The sequence below is a fragment of the Betta splendens genome, chromosome 9, assembly GCF_900634795.4.
Source record: "Betta splendens chromosome 9, fBetSpl5.4, whole genome shotgun sequence".
Classification (NCBI taxonomy): Eukaryota; Metazoa; Chordata; class Actinopteri; order Anabantiformes; family Osphronemidae; genus Betta; species Betta splendens.
In genome coordinates, this window is record NC_040889.2 from 11066616 (window position 1) to 11091988 (window position 25373).

At 48.8% G+C, this 25373-nt stretch overlaps 2 protein-coding genes across 7 annotated transcripts; one reads left to right on the plus strand and one right to left on the minus strand.

Moving 5' to 3' along the window:
• Positions 1–1031: 1031 nt before the first annotated feature.
• Positions 1032–3411, minus strand: echdc3 (enoyl CoA hydratase domain containing 3). Its single transcript, XM_029164222.3, has 6 exons — positions 3227–3411; positions 2901–3022; positions 2735–2832; positions 2465–2665; positions 2172–2350; positions 1032–2003 (listed from the first exon to the last, which is right to left on the minus strand). The coding sequence occupies exons 1-6, from the start codon at positions 3355–3357 to the stop codon at positions 1850–1852; spliced, it is 885 nt and encodes a 294-aa protein (XP_029020055.1). The 5' UTR covers positions 3358–3411; the 3' UTR covers positions 1032–1849.
• Positions 3412–5099: 1688 nt separating this feature from the next.
• Positions 5100–25302, plus strand: abcc9 (ATP-binding cassette, sub-family C (CFTR/MRP), member 9). 6 transcript variants are annotated; one of them, XR_003787134.3, is made up of 44 exons: positions 5100–5255; positions 7092–7146; positions 7928–8104; positions 9015–9156; positions 9230–9351; positions 9456–9622; positions 9708–9809; positions 9890–10030; positions 10114–10299; positions 11147–11311; positions 11393–11548; positions 11618–11752; positions 11826–11988; positions 12067–12107; positions 12188–12330; positions 12409–12517; positions 12590–12697; positions 13884–13956; positions 14365–14470; positions 14730–14768; positions 15221–15262; positions 16170–16271; positions 16385–16469; positions 16554–16634; positions 17012–17149; positions 17223–17348; positions 17423–17522; positions 17599–17672; positions 17752–17961; positions 18027–18181; positions 18260–18329; positions 18402–18559; positions 18634–18726; positions 19439–19541; positions 19626–19739; positions 19938–20058; positions 20317–20447; positions 20522–20600; positions 21195–21303; positions 22088–22191; positions 22261–22394; positions 22473–22535; positions 22679–22962; positions 23325–23464. XR_003787134.3 is itself a non-coding variant. In XM_055512169.1 (42 exons), the coding sequence occupies exons 2-42, from the start codon at positions 7957–7959 to the stop codon at positions 23460–23462; spliced, it is 4776 nt and encodes a 1591-aa protein (XP_055368144.1). In that variant the 5' UTR covers positions 6950–7146; positions 7928–7956; the 3' UTR covers positions 23463–25302. The 6 variants fall into 6 exon arrangements, 2 of the variants coding, with proteins under 2 accessions (XP_055368144.1, XP_055368145.1); XR_005898056.2 differs by lacking the exon at positions 5100–5255 and adding an exon at positions 5973–5991; XR_003787135.3 differs by lacking the exon at positions 5100–5255 and having other exon boundaries at positions 6950–7146; positions 9456–9616.
• Positions 25303–25373: the final 71 nt, after the last annotated feature.

Below are 25373 nucleotides of genomic sequence, written 5' to 3' on the forward strand. Positions count from 1 at the left end.
CTGATATTTTAAGATGTGTATAAAAGTAGACAGCCTTTATACTTTAGAAGTATTTTATGCTATATTGGTTTATATAATCATCATTATATAATTTCTATCTTATTATTAACCTAAAGTGAACCTACAAACTCAAGGGATGAACATAAGACCATTATTACTGACCAGTGAACACGTTGCGTTATCTTCAATAATGTATATAAAGCCCAACGCATGTATCGCCGATCTCTGATTATGGTAATAGAAACATAGTGACACCTCCACAACTGTTTTCTGATCCAGAAGTGAAAATGTTAATATATATTATTAAAATTTGGGAAACAAAATAATTTTTGGTTTACCACAACCAAAAATGGATTCCTCAAAATACATAGACTGAAAGACTTATTCCTATTAGCAGTAAATGGTTTCTAGTAGGTTTCTAGGTTCTAGTAGTATATGAAGCACTGAACCCTACCATAAAGAAGGATTTACTAACTGTAGGGGTCCGATTCGACCAGGCTCCGCGGTCAACTTGACAATGAGAGTAGCATAGCGACCAACAGCAGGGATAAATGACTGAGCTAATGCAGCGACTCTAAGCAAAACTACTGTATTAGATGTCACAAAGACAGTTCTAAATCATTAACACCACAAATAATCCGCGGGAAAAATAACGGATGTTATGAGCAAAAACTAGAGCCACTTTAATTGAAAGTGCGGTTATGCTAACGTTAGCGGTTAGCACTGGACCTCTTTCACTAATTACATCACCGGCAGACTTATTACACATAACACATTATATAACAACACTTACCCATGTTGAATGTATGACTAAAAACAATCACGTGTTGTGTGATTTATTTTGGTCCCGAGCAAAGAACTTACAAATTATTACAGCTAAGTAGCGTTCAAAGTTGCGACACGAACGCGCTTCTCCAAACCGAGATGGCGGCCGGAAGTGACATGATCACATCGGGTTTGTTAAAAGTAGATCCTGAATAATGAATGTTAAAAGTTTCAAATGTAAGTAAAAACAATGCTCTTGTAGAATCTACCGCGCAAGCAGACCTTTATTGTATTTTGGGTCATTTTTGCTGCAATACAATGTTCCAAAAATATTTTTGTATTTATTCCGGTATAATTCAAATATTCTAGATGTATAAGTAAATAATTTTAAATTACTAGAATACTTTTAGATTTCACAACCAATGTTGAAGCAATCAATTTTCCCAAAACATTTCACAACAGAACCAATAATAAGTATACTTTGACACAAAAACTAATGATGTGAATTACTTTCTTCTGAATCAGTTTCCCCAAAGCAGAAATATTGAATTTCAAGGTTGACAGGTACTTTACTGTCATAGTCAACCTCTCTTCTTTGACATTCTTACCAGGGTGCCAAAATATTGTCCAACACAGTTGTTTGTCTTTTGTGTTAATAATTAGACCAAGAGATTCTCATTTCTATCTGAGCCTAAACTGTTGGACACCTCACCTCAGAGAAAATGATTAACCTTTCCTTCGGAAGCACGGCCACTGACAATACACTTACTGATTTGACATACTGTGTGCATAGAGAAGCATAATTCAGCCTTGAAAATCTGGCACTTCATCAGTCAGGCACTCAGTGGTTCATCTATTTGTTTTTAGTCTCAACAAAAGAGAGGAAATCCACAGAGTACATTAGGACACCTTGTGACTTAGCAAGTTAAACATCTATCATTTAACAGCTACATACGTAGCCCAAACATGGACTCACAACTGGTGCCAATTATTCCACACCAGTGGTTTAAAACCACATGTACCAGTCACCATAAGTACTAGACCACTGACGGTCTCCTCTGATAAACAGCTCTCCGGTAGTCCATCAATCATGTGCCTTTTCTGCTTTATGGCTCCACACTGGCTTGCGTTTCTCGATGAAGGCCTGGATTCCTTCTTGTCCGTCTCTCAGAGCCAGGTTGTCAACCATCACCTTGGAGGCGATGGCATATGCTGCGTCTCGGCCTTGAGACATCTGTCTGTAGAAGAAACAAATAGTAGAATATAATAAGTAAGTCAAATGTAAAGGCAATAGTAGAGTAATAGAGAGTAAATACATTACTTTTGATACTATCTGTTTTTGTGTAGTCCTAAATACAAATTGATGATCACAAACAAAAATGAACAAATAGTCAGTTTGAAGTCACCTTTGGAAAGTGGCCTTGCCGAGGGCCACGACTGGTCGGCTCGCCTGACACACCCGCTTGGCAATGGCTAAGGTCTCCTCCTCCAGTCGCTCTTCTGGCACCACCTTACTAACCAGACCATGCAGCAAAGCTTCTTGGGCTGAGATGGGAGCTCCTGTGAACAACATCTCCATTGCAACCTGGTAAAAATGGCAGTAAGCTATTAAAAGTTCATTTTTTTTTCCTGATATCTTAGGTAGTTTCATAACAGCTTTCGGGTGCCATAGAAACCCTTTGCATGCAGTCATCCCTACCTTCCTCGGCACAGCCCTGCCGATGGCCACAGCAGGCGTGGAGCAGAACAGGCCCACATTGACACCCGGCGTGGCGAAGGTGGACTTCTCCGTCACCACTGCAATGTCACAGCTGGCAACAAGCTGGCAACCTGCTGCCGTGGCAACACCATTCACCATCGCAATGACAGGAACCGGTAGGTCTTGTATTATGCCCATTACCTGTAAAATACTATGTGTTAGAATAGATACCAAATTAACCCATTATGCAGACGACAGGTAAGCGCTGACCTCAGCACAAGTATGAAACACGTTAGCGTGATGTTCTTGGCCATGGGCTGACGTCAGCTCCTTCAGGTCGTGTCCAGAGGAAAACACCGGACCTTTGGCTGACACACACAAACACTTAGACGGGCATCTTTTTACCCCTCTATTACACCAATAGTGAAATATCTACCCGATATAATTATAACTCTGAGATCATCACTGTCAACATCAGCCAAGATGTTCTCTCTGAGAGACTCCAGCATGGAGAGAGACAACGCATTCCTCTTCTTCGGGTTGTTCAGTATAACTCTCCTTGAAACAAAGAAGACAGTTTGCTTTAGCAAAGCGGTCTGATTTCATTATTGCATTGTTTTTACGTTGTGTCTGAGCTGCAGTTTTGTGTGTCACTTTTTAATACTGAGCCTCCTCAAGCCCATCCTCTTAGATGCTGTGTTTCCAAATGAGAGATTCTGAGGATCAGAGGTCCAAAACGACCGACACCATTTGTTACTGCACCTTATTCCGCCGTTTTCCTGTTTCACTGTCAGCGGCTCCGCTTCGGTCTGAGAGTAAAACCTGGAAGCGGGAAGCCGAGCCGTGGCCCCGCTGAGCTGAAACGCAGCTCTGCACAGCAAACTACGAGCCATGATAATGCACTACAGTTCACCTTCCCCCTCCCACTTCCGGGTACAATGACGTCACGATACGTACGGTAACGTATAAAAAAAAACCTTCTTCTTCTTCTTTTTGTGCTTATTGGCAAAAAACTAGTGCGCCACCAACTGATACGGAGCTGAACCAGGATTCTAATAAAAACAAAAATCATACAAAAATACTTGTTGAGCTAAGAAACTGAATCTGAACATAATAACTAATATTAAAAATCAACAGTTCAAAGACATCAGTTAAGACCGTTTGGAAGAGTAAAGAAAAAGAACATCCTAAGTCTGTTAACATCTGTCCATGTTGACTTAAAACTAAGTGTAATCCTAATACTATATAATTAATATATATATATATATATATATATATATATATATATATATATATATATATATATATATATATATATATATATATATATATATATATATATAATATAAGAACATTTTTTTAAATGGCAGAATCTTGATTCTAGTATTAGGATTACATTTAGTTTTAAGTCAACATGGACAGATGTTAACAGACTTAGGATGTTTAAACTAAATGTGAGAGGTCAGAGTGAGCATTATAACTACAAAGGTCCCCACAAGGATGAACTATAAATGTGTGGGTCTTCTGAAAAGGGGAAGGGTCCCCACTTCCTGTTGTGGGGCAGCACGTCGGTCACACACTCCCCTCAGGAGGCAGTTTTCTCACGCTGTAGTGTATAATTACACATACACAAACAAAAATCACACAAATACACCCGTAAACCGGATAATTCACAGCATTCACTGGCATCTTGTATCAAGTGCTTTGTTGGTCACGTTCACACCTGTCACATGATTTAGTCCTAAAAAGCATTTAATTTCCATTCAGCATCCATCTCCCTGGATCATTGCAGGACTTCTTCTGATGACACAAAGGTCAGACGTGAGACTTAAACATCTGTCGGATTTTGTGTGCGTGTGTGTGGACATGTGAAATCTGGGGAAGAGAAGGAGGAGTGGGGTTGATTAGAAACTGCGTGTGTGGGGGGTCGAGTTATTCCCCTGACAGTAAATGAGAATCTCCTCACACTCTTGTGGATGTGACGTAATGATGTAAGCACACACACACACACACACACACACTATTAAAGTATCTTAGCAGCAGTAAGTTCTCAGGGTGGAACAACAATAATATTCAAGGTCTTCCTGATTAGTAGTAAGGTGGTACATGCAGAAATATAATATTATAAAAATATAATAATATAAAATATAAAAATAATAATGTAGTTTAGTAATGTCTACTTATTTATTTATTAAGCAGCAGGTTATGAATGAACAAAGCCCACTTCCTGTTATGTGTTGTACATCAACCTGGTACATTTCAAAATAAAATCCAGGTAAGATGAGTTTTTTGGTCATACTGCTATGAGAGGTCATATGAACCACATTAATGCTTATGCATTATATTTCATTGGATTCAGTTGATGTCAGACTGTAATATTTTAATCTGGGTCTGAGCTTTTAGAACCAGTTCTGACTGTTACAGTCCGGAGGCCACAGATTATTGATGCCAGGACATCAACTCCCTAAAGCTGCATCTTGATCGGAAAAAATCCCACTCAGTTACGTGACCTCGCTCGGCTTTAGTTTGACCTACATGAATCCGTGGTTTTATCACGCATGATGAGAAATTCGAGTGAAAAGACGCCAGCGTCCATATCTGGGAATGTGTGCGCGTGCGCACGCTTCTCCAGCGCCATAATACCGCATCGGCAGTAAATGTCATAGAGGTATTTCCTGTCCCCGTTCCTTCAGTGTAAACCGCAAAATTAGAAGACGTCGCGCACGAGAATCCAGACTCGGGAGGAGACGCCGAAGCCACGCAGGAGCCCACGACGCCCGGGAGGGGCAGGGTAAGAGCTGGGGACAGCTTCCCCCATTTAATTCTTTTGTCACCCTCATCCAGGCGACAGCATCTTCACGACTGTAGTTTCATTAGACACAACCTACGCGCTGTCTTACTGTGAAAGACACAAAGGCAACAGCGAATTTAATTCACCAGTCTGTAAATTAAAGGTTTCTCAGCTTCCCGCAAAAGACATCGCTTGAAAAAGGACTCAGTGTCATGTATGAATCAGAATAACGCACGTACCAATTTCGGCATCAATACAGTTCACGGGCGGATTGTATTTTAACAAATTTTGAGCTCGGTCCTGCTCGCGCGTCCCGTCGTGTCAGGTCTGTGGGTGAAAGTGGGACGAAAGGAATCGCACATGGGACAGTTAAAAAATATAGGAGTTTTATCGGATAAATCATCATATCGCAATTCTATATGTGCCGAATATAAAAGTAACTCACATATATTTAGAAAATATATAAAGAAAACATTGTATTTGTATTTATACTTGTTTAAATACGTCAAATCTTCAAATAGTTCAGTTAATGAACGGGAGTTTGTGGGTCACAGGGGAGGTTCTTAAATCACATCACAGTGAAATACCTATTATCGCTTTATTGATTTTTCTGCTTTTTTTGTGATGAGAGTCTGCAGGAATGGATGTGATTTGCAGCGTGCGTGTGTCCGTGTCCGTGTCCGCGTCCGCGCGCGTCGCTGACCCGTCCAAGGTTTTCTCCACGGCGTATTTCCAGGTGCGAAACCTGCGTCAGGTCGTCGGGTTTCTTGGGGATGCAGCGAGCATGCGCACTGTCGACGATTTTATTTTCATCTTTGTTACCAAATAAAGTAATGTTTGTTAATAGGATCAATTCTGGCGTTCATGTAAACGTATCCACTTGAAAATTTGGGTCTTTTTGAATATTTAACAGGTTTGTAAAATATTAACGGCCTTACAACTAAGGGAGTAGATTCTGTGCTTTACTTCATTATGTAACAAACATCTAACTTATTTATTGTTGATTTTATGACAAGGGAAACAACGGATTTCCATCCACAAAAGCCCGTGAGATTTGTTTATAAATTGATTTGGTCAAACGTAAAAATAAACTAAATGGTTTTATTGGGGTGCAGATGGTAAATCAGGCCCTTGTTGGGATGACAACACTGTAAACTGTGTAACTGACGTTTTATTTGGCTGATGAACGAACCTCTAATATACAAACACCCTCCTCACTGCTTGGCCGCTTCAAGTTTGGAAACACGATAGGAGGGAAACGTCTGTCAAGTTTCTTTTAGCGTCAACAGAGTTTCCTAAATGCGGACATTCAAAATAAAATAAAATAAAATAGCAAACGACTAGATGACATTTATGCGTTCAACTACTAGCGGGTTTTAGGACATAGCATTACCAACAGGTCATGTGCTTTTTGATATCCAGTTGTTTGAACAGAAGCTGATGAAAAAAATGAATACCCTGAACATGTGTAAATCTGTACCTGAGACCAAAATAAATAAAGAAATAAAAGTAAGAGGAAGATAAGCTGCTATTACCGATACAGTAGTACAGTATGTTTTCTGAAAGGACTCCTGCATTATAACAGCGAAACTTCATCTTATAGTTGTGTTTTTAAATAATTAATCTGAGTATTTAACGTAATTTATCCTAGTCCCTGTCTTTTATTTTAAAGTCCGCAACCGGAAGTCCTGTGGTGCATAGCGATGCCTTGACGCCGCTGGCAGGAACGTGCAGCAGAATGCGGAGCAGCTGATGCTCTTGCGGGGCTAAAAATAATCAACTTTTCTCTCTCTTTTTTTAAACTTCCTTCTCTCTGTGTGTTTTCTTATTTATTAGAGGCCAGACTCCAGGAATGACGCAGGCTCAGTGAGGATTGGCACCTTTGTCCGGGGTAAGTGTGGTTTTCTGTACGTTCTCCGATTGATCCAGCTTCACTTAAGGACTCGGGTTTAATGTGGCTGGAACTCATCTCAGTTTACTTGTTAAAATGATTTTTTTTTTACTAAAGTGTAAAGTTAGTTTATTGAACGGTTACTACGTTTTAAAGTTAGTTTGTAAACATTTATTGTAGGACCAATTTAGGTTTTCCTCTTGACATTAATCTGTGACACTAAATTATGATAAACAGGGAGGTGAAGTTGACACAGACCTTGGCTTCTCTGGCGGCCATCTTCGTTTTCAGCCCTTTATAAGAAACCTTTAAACTCCTCCTAGTTCATCGTGCACAGAGGGAGAGCTGAGCTGCATTTCTAGCAGAGATCTGCTCCTCATGCAGTCATTTTACAGAAATTTGCTGACAGGAGTCGATGTCCGTCCACTCCTCTGCTAAGCTGTATAACACTGCAAGCGCTTCATCTGGAGGAGCATTAGGGCCCCAGCACTGTTCGACTTTCAGATATCTGACTTGAAAAGTTCAGGATTCTCAGATCTTATTATAAATTGTCATTCCTCCTTTTGTACCTTCAGCTGCAATTAGCTATTGTTTTGTTTATTAAAGAAAGTCTTCATGCAGATTTAGGGTTTTTCTCACATTTTGTTATATTAATTTTTTTGTGAATTTAATTTTTGCCTTCATTTAACTTGAATGCATCCTAAGCCAGAGGGCACGGAGGCGGCTGTCGCTACTGAAATAGCTCTGGTCTGACGCTGCCTCCTCCTGCATGTTTCCACAGAGTGACTCTGAGCTCGCGCCGGCGCCGCCATGGCCCTCTCGTTCTGCGGCAACGACCGAGGCATCAACGCCTACAGCGTGGAGGAGGGCGTGTTCAACAACGGCTGCTTCGTGGACGCCCTCAACCTGGTGCCCCATGTCTTCCTGCTCTTCATCACCTTCCCCATCCTCTTCATCGGTAGGGGAAGAGCGAGGTTCGGTTTGCAGTCAATCAGTTAAAGTGGCGTTTTTATCCCGACGACCCATCGGTTCAAACGTCGGGTTTCAGAGTTTCCACATCTGCACAGTCTGTGTTCTGTGGGTCCTGACAGATGTTTAAGTGTTTCCTTCTTAAGCCTCTTAAAGCCTCAGCTTTTACTGCTGGAAAGTGTCAGATGGGAACAAATGGAGCATCTGAAGTTCGTCACACGTTCAGGTGATTCTGGGACACGTCGAGCTGTGAGTTCTGTGTTCAGAAGCACGGGGCTGCTTTCTGTATCTGCAGCGTTCTGATCAGTCCAGCGTCATTTCTGAGCCGGTAGCAGTGGTGACAGACGGAGACGAAGAGCAGCTGTCTCATTAGGAGCCGAGCAGCAAACGCTGCTCCGGTTCACTGTGATCTGCTGGTGCGGCGTCGCTGTGTTATCGGCCGGGGTGAGCAGTGTTGGTGATGCTCCTACACACGCACGTTCCTCCCAGTGTGAAGATGAAGCCGCTCTGAGGAGAAGTTAAGATGGGATTAAACCGCTCCGTCGGTCCAGGAGGGACTGACAGGAAGCCGTCAACACCAGATAATACCTCCTCCTGTTACTGCAGAGAGAGTAACTTCCATTGTGTGTGTGTGTGTGTGTGTGTGTGTGTGTGTGTGTGTGTGTGTGTGTGTGTGTGTGTGTGTGTGTGTGTGTGTGTGTGTGTGTGGTTTATGGGAATGGTCCTGACCGTACACCCCGAGCCCGCTCCCCAAGGACTGGGTAATTGATGCTTCCTGGTTCCAGCTCCGGGGCCTGCGAGCCATAATGGCCGCATTCCAGTTGGTTAACAGCAGACTGAAAGCAGCTCCCATGCTGTCGCATTAGTACATGTTGTCCTCCTCCTCTCCTGTCTGTCAGGGTGGGGAAGTCAGAGCTCCAAGGTCCAGATCCATCACAACACGTGGCTCCATTTCCCTGGGCACAACCTGCGATGGATCCTCACCTTCTCCCTGCTCTTCGTCCACGTGTGCGAGTTCGCAGAGGGCATCGTCTCCAACAAGTGAGACCTCTGAGGGACGTTCGCTGTTGTCGGAGCAGAACCGGTCCTAACTCTCTGGCTTTGCCTTTTGCAGGATGATGGACACCAACCATCTCCACCTGTACATGCCGGCGTTCATGGGCTTCGTCGCAGCAACGACCTCAGTGGTTTATTATCACAATATAGAGACGTCCAACTTCCCCAAGCTGCTGCTCGGTAAGTGCACCCACTCAGTAGCTCCTCAAGCATTGTTGGACCGGTGCCGTGCGGGTCCGGGAGCTGAGCTCTGAGTGAGCATTCGGTTCTGTCCCACGTCACAGTGCTTTTCATCTACTGGGTGCTGGCGTTCATCACCAAGTCCATTAAGCTGTGGAAGTACGCGGAGTACAAGGTCGGACCCCAGCACCTGCGGTTCTGCATCACGGCCCTGTTGGTGGTTCTGTATGGACTGCTCATGGCGGTGGAGGTCAACGTCATAAGAGTCAGGGCGAGTAGAGGAGCCGTGCTGCGTTTACACCGACAGGAGTCAAACGGTGGTTTCAGAACCTTGTCCTTCTTCTTCTTCTCTCTAGAAATACGTCTTCTTCGCCAACCCGCAGAAGGTGAAGCCCCCGGAGGACCTGCAGGATTTAGGGGTTCGCTTCCTGCAGCCTTTTGTCAACTTACTGTCTAAGGTAAACACGCAGTGACGGCCGCATCTTCACCTCCACCTCACTTAAAACAGCCCGACTTGTTTGCACCGTGGTGTTTTCAGGCGACATACTGGTGGATGAATCCTCTCATCATGGGGGCCCACAAGAGGCCCATAGAGCTGAAGAAGATCGGCAAGCTGCCCATCGCCATGAGAGCCCTCACCAACTACCTACGGCTCAAGGACGCCTACGAGTACCAGCGGGTGAGCAGGCTGACTCGGCACCGGTGCCGCGTTCCGGGTTGGCCCTTCTGACTCCCAGCATCTCTCTCGCTCTCTCCACGCAGACGGCGGAGGATCCGGACCGCGCGCCGTCCATCTGGCGCTCCATGTACACGGCGTTCGGGCAGCCCATCCTGCTCAGCAGCACCTTCCGGTACCTGGCGGACCTCCTGGGCTTCGCCGGGCCGCTCTGCATCTCCGGGATCGTCAGGTACCTGAAGGTGGACGAGGAGGTTGCTTCCACTGACAAGGTGTGTGTGAGTGTGTGTGTGTGTGTGTGTGTGTGGGGGGGGGGGGTTAGATGGGTGTTGGCCCTGTCGGCATGGCGACCTTTTTATTCTGTCTGCCTCTTCTTCTGCCTGGAAGCGTTCGTAGTGTTCACATTGTGTTCGTGGTGCTGCTCAGAGCTGCACGTCTCCCTCTGACCTCCACAGCTGTGAGAGATAAAACCACTGGTTTGGCTCAAAGTCGCTCTAGAACGGACAACTACGTGACGAAACCGCCGTCGCTCATTTCTCCTCACACAAACGTTGTTGTTAGCAAAGACCAAAGTTTGTCATGGATCCTTCAGCAGCTTGGAGCAGAGCTTCTCCATCGTCCATCTGACTTTACAGCTGTACCTAATAAAGTGAGCAGCTGTAGCAAAACTATTATTTCCTTTTTATTTTTAGGATCAGTCTGAGCAGATTCACAATTTCAATTTGGATTTAAAAGTGTCACAATTATTTTCCTCCAGTCTGTGTCTAGTATTTGTTCGAGCCGACACTTTTAACTAATGCCTCCTTTGAAGTTTGTGCCGGTCACACAGACTTCAAAGGACGGCTGGACTGGGAGGCGGATGGACTCGGGTCCGGCCCGTTTGGACGCATGTCAGTGAGCTGCCGTCAGGTCCGTGCCGTCCCGTTAAAGTGGGCACTGGCGATAGAGAGCAGAGCGCCGCTGCATTTCCCAGTGACATGGAAAATTCTCCACTCACATCACACTCGCGTTTAACTCGGAGCGAAGGTCTGCTGAGCGTCACAGTGGGATTTTTGATGCTTCACCACGTGCGTGTGATTCCGTCCTGTTTAAACCTCTATTTAACATCTATTTTTTCAGGAGACCTATTTCGGGGTTCACTTCATGTCCTCTTCCAAGCTGCTGCAGAACACCTCCGTCCTGGCCGTTCTTCTCTTCCTGGCCCTGATCCTGCAGAGGACCTTCCTGCAGGCCTCCTACTACGTCACCATAGAAACGGGCATCAACCTGCGCGGAGCCCTGCTGGTGGGTGACGCAGCTAAAAGAAGGTTGAGTCTTGGCAAGACGCTGTTGAACTGTTGCTGTGTGTCTCACTAACTCCTGCAGGCCATGATTTACAACAAAATCCTGCGTCTGTCCACCTCCAACATGTCCATGGGGGAGATGACGCTGGGGCAGATTAACAACCTGGTTGCCATAGAGACCAACCAGCTGATGTGGTTCCTCTTCCTCTGCCCCAACCTGTGGGCCATGCCTGTGCAGGTAGGAGGAGCCGGCCCTTTAGACTTAGAGAGCGTCTCCGTCACACCTTCAACTCCTCCGTGTCTGCAGATCGTGATGGGAGTGATCCTGCTCTACTACCTGCTGGGCTGCAGCGCCTTGGTGGGAGCGTCCGTCATCGTCCTGCTGGCTCCCATCCAGTATCTCATTGCGACCAAGCTGGCAGAAACGCAGAAAAGCTCGCTGGTGAGCCGCTGCTCAATGTGGGTTAATGCAAATACTGTCTGAATATTCCGCAGGATAACATTGTTTCCTGCAGGAACACTCCACAGACCGGCTGAAGAAGACCACAGAGATTTTAAAGGGCATCAAGCTTCTGAAGCTCTACGCCTGGGAGAACATCTTCTGTGACAGCGTGGAGGAGACCAGAGGCAAAGAGCTCACCAGCCTCAAGACCTTTGCTTTCTACACGTCTATGTCCAGTAAGACGAAGAACACCTAATTATAAATATTTCATGTTTTCAAAAGTATTGAGTGTATATAATATGTTCTCTCTGCAGTTTTCATGAATGCCGCAATCCCCATCGCTGCAGTTCTTGCGGTAAGACCTTCATTTCTCAGTCTCAGCGGAGGCTAATCAACATAACAGTGGGACTCTAGCGTGCGATTCTTGTTCCGTAGACATTTGTGACCCATCACTTCATCAATAAAACCGGGCCCAGTCCCTCCGAGGCCTTCGCGGCCCTGGCGTTGTTCCACATCCTGGTCACCCCCCTGTTCCTGCTCTCAACAGTGGTCAGATTCGCAGTGAAGGCTCTGGTCAGGTGAGTGGGGTCAACGGGGGGGGGGCTGTGAACTCCTGGGAGGGGCCGGCAGGTTCACACTCAGCTCTGTGCTCACAGCGTCCAGAAGCTCGGCGAGTTTCTTCAGAGTGACGAGATCGGAGACGATAGCTGGAGGAACGGGGAGGTGTCCGTTTCCTTCGAGGCCGGCAAAAAGCACCTGGGGACGGTGGGTCCAACGATGCAAATGCTGGGATTAGTAAATAGAATTGTCAAAGTATAATCTGTTTTTCTCTTTAAGACCAAAGCCATCAACAGGAAGCAGCCGATGCGCTACCAGATGGACAACTACGAGCAGCCGAGCCGGCGGCAGGCGAGACCCTCGGAGACGGAGGATGTGGCCGTGAAGGTCAGGGTCAAAGGTCACACCAAGAAACACAGAGAAGAGCATGACATTATCAAGGGTTAAAGGTTCAAAAGCAGAGTCTTCGACACTGACGCACTTCCTCATCACACTGAAGAGCGCTGACCTCAGCTTCCCAAACCAGTCCCTGCACGATCCTAATGTGTAACGAGGCCGCGGGGAATGGATGAGATTAGGCCCAGAGGGGTGAGCTGTTGTGTAGACAGCAAATAACGGATAGATTGTTGCGATAGCGCGAATCTAAAGCAAAACGTAGGATTTCTCTACTTTCCAGAAGCAGATCTTTGACGTGTGCAGGTGCTGCCTCTTGTCGTGCCTAATATCGCCATGTTCTTGACTCTGTCAGCAGCTGTTTCGCATCTCATTCACGGTTGCAGGAAACCATATATTTGTGTTCATGTGCGTGTGTCCAAGCGCTCAGGGAGTGTTGTAGGATTCACACGAGAATCCGTTGCCCCTTAAAGGCCCATGCGAACGCGTCCAGCCTGTTCTCAGCGCTTCTGCGAAAGCCGCTCTTCCTGTCGCATCCCTGCGGAGCGAGGCTGCGCGGTCCGAACCGCAGGGAGAGACGGAGCGGAGCCGCTGCACGGGAAGACGAAAACCCGACTTCATCATCATTATCATCATCGTCGTCATCATCATCATCCTCCCTTGAATTGTTGCATAAAGCTGGAAAACACTCAACACATTTGGGCTCCTCTGTGTTACAAGTGAAACTAGGACCCAGGTCTTTGCACTGGGACAAGTGCAGCTGAGGAAGGACTGGGGGGGTTGTCAGATAAAATAAACATCATAAGCAAATAAAAGCAACAGATGGGAGGAATGTAAACAGTCTTAGCAGGAAGTCGGGTGACAGATCAGAAAACGGGGATTAGAACGGCCTGTTATGTGGTGATGTCTGGAGCATTTAATGCAGGAACGAAAATAAATGAGGGTAAAATTATAGTTACATGGAAATTAATGTGATTTACAGACAAGAAGGACTTGAATTGTTTGATCACTGGGGATGAAACAATTCATGGTCCAACAAGTAAATCTGTGAATGTGGGGAGAAAGTACGATTTAACGAGTGCAGCTGTTTGGCTGTGCAGTGTGAAGGCGAGCTCAGTGTTGCTGCGTGTGTGGGATGTAACAGCCCCCCACCCCCACCGCTCTCCTCTGTCTCCCTCAGGTGTGCAACGGATTCTTCACCTGGGGAAGCAACCTGTCCACGTTGTCCGACATCAACATCCGCATCCCCACAGGTAGGAAGACCAGCAGAACCCCACCGCGGACCCGGCGTCAGGAGCCCGGGTCGTGTCCGACACAGGCCGTGTGACGTATCACACGCTCGCTTCGTCCCGTGGGAAGCGACTCGCCTGCTATTCCAGTCATGCTCCTACTGGGAGGAGCGGGATCTGTGGCTCTGCCAAGTGCTGGTGTGGGGATATTCGCACAAACTCCTCCAGTGATTTAAGCTACTGGGACTGAAGGCCTGCCTTAGGTTGAGACACGCACAGCTGAGGGTTAAATTTAGAGGATCAGGACACGGATGGATAGAATATCAAGGATTAGCACGAGTTATTATCGAGTGGGAGCGACGTGATGTTTGGTGGAACCACGTGTGAACACGGCCTGTCCAATGAGTCCTGCTCCGGTGTGTGTGTCTCCAGGTCAGCTGACGATGATCGTGGGCCAGGTGGGCTGTGGGAAGTCGTCGCTGCTGCTGGCGATGCTTGGCGAGATGCAGACCATCGAAGGAAGAGTCTGCTGGAGCAAGTGAGACATTTTCTAGCGCCGGTGTCACTGATGACATCACTGATCATCAATCATAAGGAGAGCTTTAGTGTAACTTAGTCACTGCACCTATTGGACAGAAGCATGATTTCATCATTGTTTTATCGGTCGCCATAGAAACGGCCTCACAAAGCCGTTATCAGGCGACCGTTTGCTGGAACGACTGTGGCTCGGCGCTGGTTAACGTGCTGGTGTGCGTGTGGTCTGTGTCTCTTTGCCTCATGCCTTCTTGCCGAGTCAGGCTGCCCGAGTGTGACGTGGTCCACGAGGGCAACATCAGGTACCGCTCCTTAAACCATCAGCGTTGTGAGACCGGCGTGTAGTGCTCTGTCTTTATGTTTAGGTTAAAACTACAGGCTGGTGTTAGGTTTCACACCTCAGTGCACACACGCACACACACACACAGGCACAGGCACGCACGCACGCACACAGGCACATGCACACACACACACAGGCACACACGCACACACACACACACACACACACACAGACACACACACACACACAGGCACACACACACACACACACCACTTTTGTGGGGGGGTTCATTCAGTTAATTTGTCCGGCTGGAGTCCTGTCTTCATGGTCTGGGTTTGTCTGCCCCATTCTCGTCTTTTGCTCCTGTTTCTCTTTGTGTCTGTTACCTGTGTCTGTGTTTCCGCTGGTAAATATCACTTTACACCCAGCTGATTGCAGCGGGCTCTTTCTAACACACTGACATGACTTTGACAGCTGGTCAGAGACAGAGGGGTCTGACGAAGACGTCAGGAATAGGTACACACACACACACACACAGCTTCTTTCTATTTCGCTTTTCCAGATCTGCCGTGACCTTTGACCCCTCGTTTGCCCTCATCTGTTTTAACTCCATTTTCATTCTTGCTCCGCCTCCCACAGAACGGTACACATTTCCACTGTTGCAGTGTTGTTTGTGGACACATTAGCTGAGACGGTGCGGAGCTTCGTGCTCCGCTGCCGTCTACGCGCTAATGCCCAGGAACAGCCATTCAGTGCGTACCGTCTTCTATGCATCGTCTCCTCTTCCATCCAGGATGCTGTTAGCTTAGTGTCGGTAGCTGGTTTGATTTGTGCTTTTAACGCTGGGAGTCAACTCTTAACACACAAACACTCTGTTAGTGCAGGTAGTTCATTTATGACAGACACTAAACAAACAGATGAAGTGAAGCATCTCATGATGAATATTGGGGGGAAACATCCTTCCTCTTTCTGACTCCCAGCAGAACGCTCCAACATTATTATTGTTGTTATTTGTGTTTGTGTTGCTGTAGCTGGTGTTATTGGTGGTTTAGTTGTCGTTAATGACTTGCAGCATCATTAACCGATCCATGATCCACATTTATCTCTCATGTCTGACAGAATGTTCATGTTGCAGTGGGGTTTGCCATCGTCGTCCCTTACAGCTCCTTGTGTTATGTTTGGGTTCATGTCATAAAGCTGATTAGAACAGGAGTACGGATCTGTTTATTACTGTCTGGCGGTTGATTGTTGGACGATAAATGTTGAAAGTACTTTTGGACACTTAAAGTAAACACAGTAGTGTCCTGTGGAGTTTAAACCTCCACCACACATGGGTCAGTGCTCCTTCTCTTTGAGGCTTTATGAATCCAGGACTCGTAGTTCTGACCCTTTTATTTGCCTCCGTTTCCCATGCTGCACCCAGTAAGAACAGATACTCTGTGGCCTACGCTACCCAGAAGTCCTGGCTGCTCAACGCTACAGTGGAAGACAACATCACGTTCGGCAGCCCATTCAGTAAACAGAGGTAGGAAACGGGAAAAGTCGTGAATTCAGCATTTATTTTTTTGCTGTTAGTGATGAAGACTAAGCAGTAGATGCTGTGGAACTTGGTAATGAGGGTTCTCTTGCATTTCAAAGGTACAAGGCCGTGATTGACGCCTGCTCCCTGCAGCCAGACATCGACCTGCTCCCCTTTGGAGACCAGACAGAGATTGGAGAGAGGGTGCGCATGGTTTCATCATCTCTGCAGTCTGTCAGTCTGGAACTGTCCCTTTGCATTCATTCCCCGTGTGCTGCTGTGCTCCAGGGCATCAATCTGAGCGGAGGGCAGAGACAGAGAATCTGCGTGGCCAGAGCGCTGTACCAGAACACCAACATCGTCTTCCTGGTGGGTGAGGCCTCCTCCACGTTGACAGCTGAGTGACATTCCTTTGTGCTGTCTCACACGCTCCCATGTCCTCTTCAGAACTACAGGAATGTTTTCTTTAATTAATATTGAAACTACATCTTGTCTTCATCGTATCTGATCTGAGGACTGGGATATATACGTCACGCATTCACCGCGAGCTACGTTGGCTAATCACATTAAAGCGCCCATTAACGTGCTATAGCGCAGCCTCGGCGGCGCCCGCCCATCCAGGAAGATGGCGGAGCAAAGGCTTTTAGCAGTTGGCAGACACCGCTGAGCCGATGAACTCATTACACGAACACGACAACACTACGATTAGCACGTCTCTGTTGTTTCTCCTCGATTGTCTGTCACAGGACGACCCGTTCTCAGCCTTGGACATCCACCTGAGCGACCACCTGATGCAGGAAGGGATCCTCAAGTTCCTGCAGGACGACAAGCGAACCGTGGTCCTGGTCACACACAAGCTGCAGTACCTCATCCACGCCGACTGGGTAGGAGTCCTCGTACCGCCCCCCGCTGAGCTGGCCCGCGCTCGGCCGCTCACGCGCTCTGTGCTCTGTCCAGATCATAGCGATGAAGGACGGCACCGTGCTGAGGGAGGGCACGCTGAAGGACATCCAGACGCACGACGTGGAGCTGTACGACCACTGGAAAACCCTGATGAACAGACAGGACCAGGAGCTGGAGAAGGTGGCGTGACGTCGGCTGAAGGGGAGGAGGACAAAGGCTTCGGACGCTCTCACAGACGTGTTCTCTGTCTGCAGGACATTCAGCAGGACAGTCAAACCACGCTGGAGAGGAAGACGCTGAGAAGGGCATTCTACTCCAGGGAGGCCAAGAACCAGACTGACGATGAGGATGAGGGTAAGGGATGTGCGCCTCTCATTGCTTGTTGATTTTGTAGCCCAAAACCGCCTTAATTCAAACTTCACCTCCTCAGAGGAAGAGGAGGAGGAGGAAGATGACGACAACATGTCAACAACGACCAACAGGCGATCCAAGATTCCATGGAGGGTATCTACACCGCCGCTCACGTTATTTCGCTGACCTGTTGACACGATGAAGGCAGCTCCGTGGTCTTCCTCCCCCTCAGATGTGCTGGCGCTACCTGTCGTCCGGCGGCTACCTCATGTTCTTCCTCATGGTGTCCTCCAAGCTCCTCAAGCACTCGGTCATCGTCGCTGTGGACTACTGGCTGGCCCTCTGGACGTCCTCCAAGACCAACAACAGTGCGCTGAACGGCACCGGCGTGGCCGCCGGCATCGACGGCAGCCTGAGCGGCTCCGCCGGCGCGGAGGCCGAGGTGCGTCCGCTGGCGCGGCGCTGGCGTCCCGTCGTACGGTAGCTGACCTTCTGCTCCGCCCGCAGGCGGACTCCTACTACCTGCCGGTGTTCATCATCCTCTGCGCGTCCGGAATCATCCTGTGCCTCTTCACCTCGCTCAGCGTGGAGTTCCTGGGCCTCTCCGCGGCCACCACCCTGCACCACAACCTGCTCAACAAGATCATCCACGCGCCCATCAGGTGCCCAGCGGGCTCAACCCCTCGAACCCTCAGCTCAGTTTGAAATCCACAGACCTGCTGACAAAGCTCTCTCCTCAGGTTCTTTGATATCACTCCCCTGGGGCAGATTCTCAACAGGTTCTCAGCAGACACCAACATCATTGACCAGGTAATGCACATGGAACCATTAAAATCCAACCGGGGGTCTTGAATGAACCAAACGCGAAGGTTCTTCTTTCAGCACATCCCTCCGACGCTGGAGTCCTTGACGAGGTCCAGCCTGCTGTGCTTGTCAGCCATCGGGGTCATATCCTCCATTACTCCGGCTTTTCTGGTCGCCTTGATTCCCCTGGGAGTGGCGTTCTACTTCATCCAGAAGTATTTCAGGGTGGCCTCTAAGTGAGTCTTCAGGGTGCATTTTTTTTGTACTTGTATTTAGGATTTGAAATGATTTGTGTGCTGTCCTCCCTCAGGGACCTGCAGGACCTCGATGACTCCACTCAGCTTCCACTGCTCTGCCACTTCTCTGAGACTGCAGAGGGTCTAACCACCATACGGGCGTTCAGGTACCCAACAACCTGATGGTATAAATTATTATATAAAGCCCACGCCGGAGCCATTCGCTCGCTTCCTGACCTTTGTGTTAACCCAGTTCAAAACCCCACATGTAATCTAAATCTAATTTGTAACTGGACCCTGTAATAACAGTCTTGGCTGCTTTATCTGCTGCGCCCAGATGGGAGATGAGTCCCCACCGTGCAGCTGGAATGAACGGAGCCTTATAAGGTTAAAAGCTGCGTAGATGAATGCACTCCTCACTTTGATTTTACATTTACTTCACCAAAGCTTTAGCTGCACAAGGGCTGTTTATGTGGCTGTGTCGTCGTTGTCCTGCTGCAGCGGCATCGTCCTGTTTTTCCGTCTGTCCCCTCTTTCCCATCGTTGGTATAATCCAACATTAAACAGCTCTCACGCTTTTTTTTCATCCTTTCCTCCCCGAGGACGTCCTCTTCCTCACACACACACACACACACAAACACACACACACACACAAACAGGTCCTGAGAGACTCACGCGCTGAAACAGTGAATCTGGTGTCGAGACAGATTCTTGGCAACGGGAAGGTTCCCGTTACCGTTAACTGCTGCTCAGGTTGCGATGGAAGAGATTCACCGTCGATCTCACACAATACAGTACAATACAATATGATGTGGCCCGGTGTGAGAACTCGGCGGCCGTGTTCACGGTTACAGGCCAGAATCTGATGTGTCGTTTCAGACACGAGGCTCGTTTCAAGCAGAGGATGCTGGAGCTGACCGACACCAATAACACGGCCTACCTGTTCTTGTCGGCTGCCAATCGCTGGTTGGAGGTCAGAACGGTGAGGAACCCATTTCTGTTGCACCAGATGTTCTGCGAGCAGGACTCGGGACTTCGGCGGCTCATCGTGTCCGCTTCTGTGCAGGACTACCTCGGAGCGGTGATCGTGTTGATGGCAGCCGGAGCCTCTATCTGGAGTCTGCGCTTCGGCCTGCTGTCCGGCGGCCTGGTTGGCCTCGGACTCACCTACGCCCTCACTGTGAGTCCATCGGCCGCTCTGTGCTCGTTCCCGGCTCCTTCCAGCGAGCCGACTGACTCCACTGCTTCTGCGGGGCTTTGGGGACACACTCAAACACTCCCCGCAGGCTCGTTGTGGCTCCCTCGCAGGCTTCGTACTGTGGGAGAGTTCTTGTAAAGTTGACAACGTAGTCTCAAAGATTTGTGTCTCGCTGTGCAGGTCACCAACTACCTGAACTGGGTGGTGAGGAATCTGGCGGACCTGGAGGTCCAGATGTCAGCGGTGAAGAAGGTCAACAGCTTCCTGGGCACGGAGTGCGAGAACTACGAGGGCTGCATGGGTAAATATGTGTATGAACAACCAGTAGAAACCTGGATGCCAGCGTGTACAGTAGCTTCTGCTGTAGCTGCTCCGTTGGGATGTCACGGGGGAATTTGTGCAGCACTTTAATAGGAGAACTCTGCAGTGTTAGGACTTGGCCCGTTCGGCCTATATGCCTGTGTTTACACGAGCCGTGGCTATTACACAGACGGCTGGCGCTCTGCTTCGTGTCTGCCACAGCGCGGGCCAACTCAGAGCCGTGCTTCTGCCCCCACAGACGCCTCCCAGGTGCCCGAGAACTGGCCACAGGACGGCGAGATCAAGATCCAGGACCTGTGCGTGCGCTACGACGCCATGCTCAAGCCCGTGCTCAAGCACGTCAACGCCTGCATCAAACCGGGCCAGAAGGTAATTATCACGGCGGCGCCAGAGGCCGCGGTGTCACATTGGGCCGGCTGACCCCGCTCTGCGCTGCCTTTCAGGTGGGAATCTGCGGCCGCACGGGCAGCGGGAAGTCCTCGCTGTCGCTGGCCTTCTTCAACATGGTGGACATATTTGACGGTGGGTGTTTACTTTGCCTGTGATCAGTAGCTCCAGCCGCCACGGAGCAAGCGCACAGGGACGCGTTGAGCCACCTGTGTGAGTCCCATCCGGCCTGTGAGCAACACTCAAGCACTTACTGGAGGTGAAGTCAGGCAGGTTCCCTTCAAACGGCCCCCGCTCCCCCTCTCCCCCGCCTCGGCCGTATACCACAATGTTTATGCTGGACACTGTGTTTATGGAAGCGCTCCTTTAAGTGAGAATCTCTGAGTCTTTTGAATTCCTAACAATCGAGGAGCCGGAGTCGACTGTCCTGCGGCCGTGTTTAGGTGCCGGGCGGCAGATTAGAATGTTTAAATCCTAATCCAGACGAGGTTCCCGTCACTTTTTCCATCCACGCTCGCAGCTGCGCAGCTGATTCATTCCACTGTTAAATGAAGGTGTTTTTGTCGGCGGCGTTTCCTTATAAAGCAGTGGAATCGGAGCGGAGCACCTCATCGGATCATTCAGAACATTCTTGGTCTCATACGTCGCCATAAAGCGCCAGAAAAAGCTTCATTTTGCCTTCGTGTGCGTAAAACCTGTGAGGCGTTTAACATGTTTATGTACTCGCAGGGAAGATCGTCATCGACGGCATCGACATCTGTAAACTCCCTCTGCACACGCTGAGGTCGCGCCTCTCCATCATCCTCCAGGATCCGGTGCTGTTCAGTGGCTCGATAAGGTAACGCTTAGAAATGCACTCAGGGTTTCATGTGTGAGCTCATGGAGCCGAACGCGAGCACCTGACGAATGAGCTCGCCTCGCGCTGCGGAGCCTGTGAGAGCGGCTCGTCCGCGGCTGCTCTTGGACCCGTCGCGCGTCTTTGAGCTTCAGGAGAAATCCAACCTCCCGCGCGCCGCGTCGCGTGGAGAAAGCCCAAACTGAAGCGGCGAGAGAGCAGATGAGCTGCAGCCCGAGGGCTCTGGACGCAGCTGGGCCCGGTGCTGCGGGACGCAGCGGGACCTCGGGTTGGACGTCACAGACGGAGGAGGTCGTCCGGGGGACGAAGGGCCCTGCGCCGTCGCACACTCGCTGCCCCTGTGCGTGTTTGCGTTACTAGATATGTTTGTTATAAAAGACAAAGAGCGTGAGCTGTTTGTTTGGACAGATATTCTGCTCCAGATAACCAGCCTGTGTGTGCGTGGGGGGGGGCGGAGTGTGTCTCTTGGCATTTCTGGCCGGTCCTTGTTTATGGGAACGTGGGCCTGGGTGAATGGTCGACAGTAACTGTTCCACTCCGTGTTATGTTCTTGCTCCAGCGACGACATTTATCACGTCTTGATCGTTTCTGCGGCTGCTTTTTAAAATCCTCACACAGACGGAGCCGGAATCGGTGACGTTCTTTATTACATTATAATTTTTGATTGTTATTTTCAAATCAGACACGCTGACGTTTCCAGCTGTGACACCCTTTCCACTAGTCCTGATAACGTAGCCGGTGTTGGACTGATCTGCTTCCACCGCAGGTTCAACCTGGACCCAGAGAGGACGTGCACGGACGATCGGCTGTGGGAGGCGCTGGAGATCGCTCAGCTGAAGAACATGGTGAAGGCGCTGCCTGGAGGACTGGGTAAAGGCGCCGGGTGATGCGTCTGTGGCGGAGGAGCGTTCACGGCGCCAATAACCTGCTTGTGTCCAGATGCGGTGGTGACGGAGGGCGGGGAGAACTTCAGCGTGGGCCAGAGGCAGCTCTTCTGCTTGGCCCGAGCGTTCGTGAGGAAGAGCAGCATCCTCATCATGGATGAAGCCACGGCCTCCATAGACATGGCCACGGTGAGTGCGGCGGACGCGGACGCGGACGCACGGATGCCGCCCAGCGCCGCGCGCTCACTCTGTGCTCCCTCCTTTCAGGAGAACATCCTGCAGAAGGTGGTGATGACGGCGTTCGCGGACAGAACCGTGGTCACGATCGCAGTAAGTCCGGCGGCTTTCTCTGCCGGTTCTGAATCCGGCAGCTTCCTCTGACCTGTTTTCTGTCTCCGCCTTGTTTTTCCCTCCCTTCGTTTCCGTTCCATTACCTGCTCTTCCTCTGCGTTCTGTCCATTTCCTGCCGCCAGCACCGCGTGTCCTCTATCTTGGACGCCGACCAGGTGCTGGTCTTCTCCGCGGGGATCTTGGTGGAAAGCGACTCGGGTCCCAACCTGCTAGCACAGGAGGAGAGCCTGTTCGCCGTGCTAGTGAGGACTCACAAGTAGACCTGGATCCGCACACGCCACGCCGGCTCCGTCTTTTCTCTTCCTTCCGTTTCCACCTGCTTCCGTTTTTTTTTTTCCTGGCTGAGTCAGAGCTGTGGCTTTGGCCTGAGTGTGGCTTTGCTGATGCCTCACCGCCTCACAGCCTGGTTGGTACCGAAAGCTTCCTCTAGTGTTGATTTAAGGTCATTCTGGGTGAAGCCAGAGATTCCGTCCTCACGTCTTTGTCTTCATTAGTCTTTATGGTATTGCAGCGAGCACTCATTGTCTAACAATGCCTTCTATAAATAACGAGGCCAGTGCCTTGAAATGAGTTTAGACAGCTGGCCTGCATGCAGTTTACAGAGTCCAGAAGACCAGCAGTATTTATATCAGGAACGAGCGCGTAGAAGCAGATTCATAAATATTGTGCATTTTACTGTTGAAGGATAAAAACGTGGTTTAAAACGGGTTTCTCCCTGATTGACGCCTCAGCCCAGAGCCTGACTGTGACTTTTTTTCGGGCCTCCAGCACCGCGTCCACACCATCCTCACAGCCGACCTGGTCATCGTGATGAAACGAGGAAACATTCTGGAGTACGACAAGCCCGAGACGCTGCTGGAGCAGGAGGACGGCGTGTTCGCGTCCTTCGTCAAGGCCGACATGTAGACGCTGGGGCCAGTCGCGCGCTCTGAACTGGGAATGACACACCTCCGCGCTCCAGTGGAGCCCATAGACCTGCTTCCTTTCCAACGACGAGCTTCTCAGGCGAACGAAAGCTGAACCCGCAAATCACCGGGAGCCGCTTCCAACAAGCCGTTCTCCACCATTGGATCCATTCACTGGTTTATCCCTTTGTCTGTTTCATATTGATGCTTTAGCAATTTAGAAGAAGCAACCAGTAGTAAGAGTTGATGAAAGATGAAAAAAAAAAAGTAAATATTTCCTTATATTTGCTAGAAGGCTAATCTATGATTGTGACTGTATATTAGATTTTTAAGGCCCAGCGTTTTCTCCTCATAGAACACATTAGGGCCCGTGTTCCCTCCCATCTCCTGCTGGGTAATAACGTGCCAACGATAAGTACATGGAGTAAAAGTCAACATCCTCGATGTCTCTACAGCCGAAGAAGCCCCAAACAAGCGTGCCATTTCTTTCTTTCTTTCTCTGCCAGTAGCTGCAGGAAATCACGGAGTCAGAATACGTGCAGACTAACATGCAGTTGGGTTTGGCTTCTCGGTGGGATCTGTGGATGGGTTAAAAAAACAGAACACCAGTGTATTCATCTACAAACGACCGCTAGACTGAATTTCATTTCAGACCTCGTACAGACTTTGGACCTTTGCCGTATGTATGGACTCCTCCTTGACTTTGAGGCTCTGTCAGCAGATTTTCTATGATCTTGTGTGCACACACTGCTTTATATGCTAACATGCACTTGTATTATGCAATAATGAGAGAGGGGAGAATCCTTAATGTTGTAACAGTGCGTGCACTCCGTTTATCACTGTTTAAGTCATTAGAGATGACGAAGAGGTTGTTGCACTGGCCTGGACTCTTCCTCTACACGTCTGATGGTGCGTTCAAGTGACGTCAGAGGTGTGGGGGAGGACAGCGTTGTTACTGACTGTTACCACCAGCTGCAGCCATCCTTGAAACAGCACAACAGCAGCACAAAGGGCGCGTGGGGCCTCTAGGCAGCCCCCCTTAGTGCAACAAGGGCAGAAATACTCCAGAAACAAACCCAGAAGGGGTTTTTCTAACTGTCTGAGGATTCTGGGGTACTTCTTGATGGTGTCTCTGTGCCTGCTCTAGTACTAACACTGTAGGGTGTCACGGCTCGGCCTGAAGCCGGACGACCCGCTGTCTGTCTGAAGTCGTGCTTGGCTGAGTTCCTCCCCCGTGGGACAGCGGGCAGTTCCCTGGAGACTCGTCCCCGCCCGGGAGTCGTGCTCGTGTCTCTCCCATCACCGTTTACTGCTTATATTTACTTTTTATTGAGATTTATTATTATTTTAACACTTTGTTAAATATGTTACTCTAAAATGTTTCATCTCAAGAAGTTGCCTCTTCAGATTTTTTTTTTTTATAATTTTTTGCCCGGTCTTTTGTTCTGGCCACGAGCGCTTTTCTTAAATCTTTTGTGTCATTTTCATTTGTGTGCGTTTAATGGCCAGAACGACTCACGACTGCCAACTTGTTCACGTCACACCTCGGATCATGTTTGGGTTTGAAAACGGTGACAGGGCAGAAGAGAAAAGACAGAGTTCATATCAATTAAATGAGCTCCAGAGTCTTGGTTTGTGTGTCACACATTATCAGTTCTATGCAGAAACTGTCACTGGCTCCAATGGATGATGCACATCTGACTGTTAAATGCGGCCAAACGTTCATGTTCACATTTTTTAAACTTTCTAAATGCTTCACTGTAAACATCTAGAACAAACTGTTACGTGTGCCTAATTTTATACAGTCGAAATTCTGATTAAACTGGCTTTCCTGAATTTAACTCGAGCGTTCTCCCCAATCTGTTGCTGAACGAGGCCCCCTGTTGACTGCGTCTGAATCTGGCAAAGTTCG

What these genes read in the sequence shown, in the direction of transcription:
- echdc3 (XM_029164222.3), bottom strand. Translation starts at nt 3,357, where the DNA reads ATGGCTCGTAGTTTGCTGTGCAGAGCTGCGTTTCAGCTCAGCGGGGCC. An exon ending in CAGAGTTATAATTATATCGG is followed by an intron (nt 2,833 to 2,900) that starts GTAGATATTTCA and finishes TGTGTGTGTCAG; the next exon opens with CCAAAGGTCCGGTGTTTTCC. An exon ending in GCAGGGCTGTGCCGAGGAAG is followed by an intron (nt 2,351 to 2,464) that starts GTAGGGATGACT and finishes CATTTTTACCAG; the next exon opens with GTTGCAATGGAGATGTTGTT.
- abcc9 (XM_055512169.1), top strand. Translation starts at nt 7,957, where the DNA reads ATGGCCCTCTCGTTCTGCGGCAACGACCGAGGCATCAACGCCTACAGC. An exon ending in ACCACCATACGGGCGTTCAG is followed by an intron (nt 18,727 to 19,438) that starts GTACCCAACAAC and finishes GTGTCGTTTCAG; the next exon opens with ACACGAGGCTCGTTTCAAGC. An exon ending in GCTGGTTGGAGGTCAGAACG is followed by an intron (nt 19,542 to 19,625) that starts GTGAGGAACCCA and finishes GCTTCTGTGCAG; the next exon opens with GACTACCTCGGAGCGGTGAT.